General features: G+C 36.8%; 2 protein-coding genes across 2 annotated transcripts; both read right to left on the bottom strand.

Annotated features, from left to right (window-relative positions):
* Positions 1–15: 15 nt before the first annotated feature.
* On the bottom strand, positions 16–692 carry LOC129569140 (general odorant-binding protein 19d-like; the record flags this gene model as incomplete). Its single annotated transcript, XM_055447677.1, is given in 4 exon segments — positions 16–155; positions 221–332; positions 419–480; positions 565–692. Coding segments are annotated over 4 exon segments (374 nt in total), but the record flags the coding sequence as incomplete, so codon positions are not given.
* Positions 693–1295: 603 nt separating this feature from the next.
* LOC129566782 (atypical kinase COQ8B, mitochondrial) lies at positions 1296–3971 on the bottom strand. Its single transcript, XM_055443012.1, has 3 exons — positions 3772–3971; positions 2227–3689; positions 1296–2156 (listed from the first exon to the last, which is right to left on the bottom strand). Exons 2-3 carry the CDS (start codon positions 3681–3683, stop codon positions 1613–1615), a joined length of 2001 nt encoding a protein of 666 aa, XP_055298987.1. The 5' UTR covers positions 3684–3689; positions 3772–3971; the 3' UTR covers positions 1296–1612.
* Between the last annotated feature and the right edge of the window lie 2102 nt (positions 3972–6073).

The following is a 6073-nucleotide window of genomic DNA, read 5'->3' as shown; positions in this document are numbered from 1 at the left end:
TTTTCTTTTACTTACTCATCAGGTGTACCAGGAGCCTTGCATTTTCCGCAAATATCCTTAATTGCAGCGATTGTTGTTGCATTGGCACCCTTTGCTTCAGCTAATTGCGCCATGACATCACAGTCAGCTTCAAGATTGGCACCATTTTTTTTAGCCTATTGCGAAATGTAGAATGAATTTAGTTTTTAGTCTTTTTTATTTAAACTTAAGACAGAATTACCAGTTTGAATTGTTTCATAACGCAAGAGGCTGTGCATTTTGCAGTTTTAGTTTCTGGCATCTTTCCAGAGCACAAATTATTTCCGTCCTCTTCGGTTGCACCGTTGGATTTTCTGAAAGAGTTCATTTTTTACAAGATTATTGGAAGGTTCATTCATTTATTCGCTCACACAATCAAAACTCTTCAATTTCAATTTACCTGCAATCCTCACTAATCGCCATGCACATTTCCTTCTGCTCCTTGGTTGGTTCTGCCCCATCCTGAGAAAAAAAAATGATTCATTTAGACAATGTGTAGATTATGTTAATAACTAAATCGATTAAATAAGAGGGGAAATTACGTACTGTGACCAGTGCGATCACAAAAACGGCAAAGATCAACCCCAACAATTTAATTGAATTCATTTTCAGCGGATTCACAAGTATATTCCACAAGTGCCTTCGATAGTTTTTAGAGACTGTTCTATTTGACAACCAATTCACTTTTGGAACATTCGAACAATGTCAACCTCATTATATAGCAAAGTTTGAGCTTGATTAGCGTGAGATAAATTATTGGAAAAAAAATCAATATGTGGACAGACAGGAATATTGACGTGCAGCAATCGATTGAAAAATAGATCTTGACAGAAAAACAATTGATGATTGCTTTATTGGTTTCAGATTAGCCAATGTTCATGCCAAAATGTAAAATTATTTATGGAAATCAGGCGACGCCTTTTACTTGTTCATTGGTTTCCGTCATAGCTGTAGATCATTCGAATTTTTTTCACGACAGTGTCATCTAGATAAATCCAATTAGGAAAACCAGGGTCGCTTTCTTCGTATACAAATACATGGGAAAGATTTGACGTAAGACGCCGAGACGCCTCTACGCGTAGAATGCTCGAAGCTGTCATCGTACACATATTGAACACGAACATTGTTGTTTACACAATCGCACTCACACAAATGAACGCATCGATAGTGCCCGCTCAATTAATATGTACGATGACTGTTTTGAATGTCCCTCGCCTAGAGTGCTGCGTGTCGTTTTTCTTCGTTTATTAAGCGATCTTGGGAAAACAATAGTCCAATTTTTCAGTAGGATGATTTATTTGATCCGTATCGGGACGTATACATTTTATTCATGAAAAATATCTCTTTCACTATTCTCATTTATTCTAAACAAAAAAAAAATGAACACAGATTTGGTCTATTGCTGTTTGATGTGATTCTAATACAAGATTGCTTCAATAACTCATTTTCATGCATGGTTTATTGGATCAACATATTTTTGGTCATTCAATTCCTTGCTATTTATGGAAATATCAACAGAAAATCACTTCAAACCAAGCATTTTTTATTGAAACTACTCAACAGCTATTGAATGAAAATGTTGCTACTATTTAAACTACGATTGATTGACAATTTCTTCATAAAATGGGCGAGCATTAAATTTAACATTGAGACGTGAACACAATAAGAAAACGCCCGATAATTTACGATGGATCGAATAGATTTCTTCTGGTGGTGGGCATAAACGATGAGCAATCATCGTTGGAACTAATTCAGCAATGCGTTTCGTTGTGCTTTGTCTACCAAAATCGAATTCTCCATCGTATCGAAATAATTCACCCAAAATCATGGTGGCATTTACATGGGCGTCTTTCATTTGTTTTGTTTCGTATCCGGTTAAAAATTTCATTTTTTGTGACAATTTCAGCACTTGTTCATAATCATCGGCAACGGCAGCACGAATGGTCTCCTTGTAATCGTTGATAAAATCGTCCGTGTAGAATCGTGTTGATCCAAAATCGATTAGCGTCAATCGCTTTGAATTTACATCGTACAGGAAGTTTGACCAATTTGGATCGGTTTGCATGCATCTAAATTCAAACAATTCTCGCAAACACAATTTCAGCACGGATGTTGCAATGATTTTTCGATGCTCTTCACTGAAAGAAAAAAAAGAAAGTCAAAAACCAATTTAAAATTAGGTTTGAATTATGATGATATTAGACTTGCCTCAGGTCAAAGCATTTGTCCAAAGGAACGCCAGGCACGAGTTCGGTTGTGAGCACACTCTTGGTCGTCACATTTCGAATGACTTTTGGTACTCGATACTCCTTATAAGGTGCGGCCATTTCACGATATTTTTCGGTGTAATTTGCCTCACGTAAATAATCCACTTCCCAAATGAGTTCACGTTTCGCCACTTTTACAACGTTATCAATGAATATGCCAGCTGGGAAGACATCCCACACCTTGAGCATTCCCACCAAGTTGTCAATGTCACTTTCAATGCTTTTTGCAACACCCGGGTATTGAATTTTTATCGCCACTTCCATGCCATCGGGCAAAATACCACGATGCACTTGACCTATGCTGGCCGCGGCAAACGGTTTGTCTTCGAATGACTTGAAGTTTAAGCGCCAATCGCTGCCGAATTCGCTTTTCAGTGCTTTTTCCACTTGCCAATCAGGCATATAGTCAGCTGCCTGCCTCACGCGATCGAATGCTTTTACTAAATGTGGCGAAACTATTGTCGAATCTTGTATGCTAAGAATTTGGCCGAGTTTCAAAGCTGCACCACGAACACGGCACAGAGTATCCACTATCCGTTCTGCATTTTTCGAACTAAATAACGCCGATTTCATATCTTTTGCACCTCCCAAGCCTAGCGCGCCTTTGGCCAATTCATTCACGGTGCCCAAACCTAAGCCTGCGAACAACGTTCCGAATGATGCCATTCGACCAAATCGCGTCGATGGAACTTTACGTTGTTTTGCTACTGCACTCAATGCTGGTAACTCAATCGATTGTGTTTGAGGCTGACTCTCTACAGGCGTTTGTGCGACACTTTCTACAATTGGTTCCGTTTTTGGTTTCACATCGACGGTTTGAGCTGTGCTTGGTTTGTGTTCGGATATGAATTGCATCCATTCCTTAACATATTTCTCATCGTTCAACATTTGCTTTGGATTCACCGTTGAGCTCGGTTTGGCACCAAAATCGATTGGTTCGTTTTTCTCACTCTCAGTTTCTGCCAAATCTTGTTGATCCTTTTCATCGTACTGATTCGATAGATACTGTTCCAATTCCTTCAAAGTGATTGCCGATATGTCCAAATGGCTAGCACTTGTGACAGTATCCACCACTTCCTTTGGCTTATTCGATATTTCGCTGATTTTTTGCAATGTTGTCGACTGTGACACACCAAAACGATACAAACTTTCAGCTACAACACTCGATCTCTCCACTGTTTCCTTTAGTACATTCGTAACATTTTCGAATTCTTTGTTTGGATTCCGGGTGATTCTGTCGGTGAACTGCTTTGCTTGTACACAATTACTCGATATGACATCACGTACACTTGAATTCGCCCACAGATGCCGCAAATACTCTTCGTTCGTTTGTGCCGATGCCTTGGCAATCAGCTGCAATCCCTTCAACAATGCCAGTGTATCTTTTGTCCTTGACATTTTTCGCTGCGATAAAAATTGCGATTCAAAAATCGTTGATTACATCATTCAAAACTAAAATCATTCAAAGTGGTCAATGTAGTTTTACCTTTCAATTAAATTCACCGTAGTTTTTATAACACCAACAAACTTCCGCCGCAGTATTTTGTCACTAAAATTTGTTTGTAAACCACAATCGCTTTAATTATTAAACTAAGCGTCTTAGTAAAAACAATAGAAATTTTTCGATGTCTTAACGATTGTTATAATAAGATTGAGGTTATGACTCACATGATGCGACTGACAGTTGAACAGCTGTTAAAATATTGCGATTTATTCGATGTTTTTGCTGCAGATGCGATGTTTTTTTGAACATTCAATTAATTCAGTTGTAGTTGAATGAATTTCATTCATCGAATGTTCATTTGGTGATAGTAAACGATTTCATAATTTGTTTGAACTTAAAAACGTGACAATTTTGCACGAAATTTTGTGAATAAATGGCAACGTGATTATAATGTGGAGCAATGCTGTAATCAAACATTATTTTGTCCATTATTAGCGGCAAGTGAACTTTACAAATATGAATATGACCTTAAAGCGGAATACATGATACATGTGAATGTGTGAAGAAAGTGTTATCGCGCAAATTTACCGCGGTGTCGTAAATTGTTTAATTAATGAATGCGCCCGCTGCGAATGATGGCATTTTATATGATAATCTAATTTTAGCTAATGAATTTATGTAACGATAATAATTATGGCTCGATTTTTACTTTTGTTCAATCTAGAATCGACAATTTGAAAGAAAAAATGAAAATCATACGGATAATAATCAATAATAATTTCGTTGTTGGTCAATTTCGCCGAATATTTTTCACACCAGCGAGTGGCCACAGAGTGTTATGCAATATTTACATTTGAACTACATTTCTCATACAAAACATCAATTTCTTCAAATCCGCAAAGGGATTTTCCGCATCGATTACGCGGTATTTGATTTGCAACGGATATGTGCACTTGAGCGCATCCAAAGAGTTTAATTGAATTCACATTGATTTAAAGAAGAAGAAAAAAAAACCTGTATTGTTCATATAATCTCACGAATATGCCACGATTAGCTTACCATACCAATCACCAACAATGTGCCTGTAGTTTGTGTTTTGTTTATGATTTTTATTACTTTTTATTGATCAACTGCCGCTATCGATAATGAATTACTCTCTATTACAACGCGTTTCCCATTGCAAACATTTTCACAGAGCCATTTCTTATTTTTCTTCTTCTTCTTCTTCTGCTCTCGTATATTCATCTCGAAAACGTTCAATTAAAAACATTAAAATACACTTCCTTACATAAATTTATGGATCCGATTAAATCTGCGGTGTGTGTGTGTGTTTATTTTTTTCTCGTTTCACCTGAACTTGGTCGGTTTAGAGTTACACTTTCGATTTGATGGAATCGGTTGCAGTGGTTTCAGCAGTGGTTGTGGCGGCTAGCTTTAGAAAATCATTTCATTGAACAAAGATTCGCGGAAAAAACGTTTTTTTTCGTTATTTGTTTATATCTCCTCTTTCTACGACTGAGACTCACATGAACGCCGCTCAAACCATTGCGCCGCGTTGGAACGCCAACAACAAACAAATTGAATAATCGCTATGTTGTTTTGTCCATTTGTTTTTCTGCACTGCGGGCGATGGCATTGTGTCACAGCATTAACGTCACCATAACAAATGCCATCGATTCGAATCACTTTCCTCGCCGAACTATTCTCATTTTCACTCCAGTTAAATTCCGCCTCGATTTTTATAACAAAATTTATTCGAAAGACGATTGATTTTTACGATTTCTATTCAAATCAAGAGATTTTTTTTTTGCAAAACGATTATGTTGTTCTTAAATGAATGGCCATTATTTGACATGACAAAATTCAGGTTACTCCACATGAAGTTACGGTCTCATAGCCACTATAAATAAGAGTATAATCAAATCAGAATCGCAAATTGCTATGATATAATACAGCGAATTGACAGACAAACAGTATATATATTTACAAATTGAAAATTTGCTGTCAATTTACTGGTTCGGCAATACTAAATATTTGTCTTCCAAATGCTACCAGTTTACGTATAGATTGTTCAGTTTGTGAAATTTATTTTTTTGAATAATTTTTTATTCAGTCAAATTTTGCTAACGATTTTCTTCCCGTCATTACATGAGTTCAGTCAGTAACTTTAAATTCGGTTGAAATGCAAAAAAAATGCTCAAGAATAGCACACATTTTTTTTGTACAAGCATTTATTGTGTGCCGATACAACCGGTTCTCGTTGTGTTTGACTATATTTTTTGTTCAATGTTTACGAGGGATTCATGATCTATTGTCTTATCGCGAAGGCTCAAAACCGTTGAAC

The sequence above is a fragment of the Sitodiplosis mosellana genome, unplaced genomic scaffold, assembly GCF_009176505.1.
Source record: "Sitodiplosis mosellana isolate CC-2019 unplaced genomic scaffold, AAFC_SMos_1.0 Smas_scaffold_1, whole genome shotgun sequence".
Lineage (NCBI taxonomy): Eukaryota > Metazoa > Arthropoda > Insecta > Diptera > Cecidomyiidae > Sitodiplosis > Sitodiplosis mosellana.
This window is presented reverse-complemented; position numbering and strand designations above follow the sequence as displayed.

Bases quoted from the DNA above. Each gene is read 5' to 3' on its own strand.
- LOC129566782 (XM_055443012.1), bottom strand. From the start codon at position 3,683: ATGTCAAGGACAAAAGATACACTGGCATTGTTGAAGGGATTGCAGCTG. The intron at 2,157-2,226 runs GCAAGTCTAATA...TTTTTCTTTCAG, and splicing joins GACAAATGCTTTGACCTGAG to TGAAGAGCATCGAAAAATCA.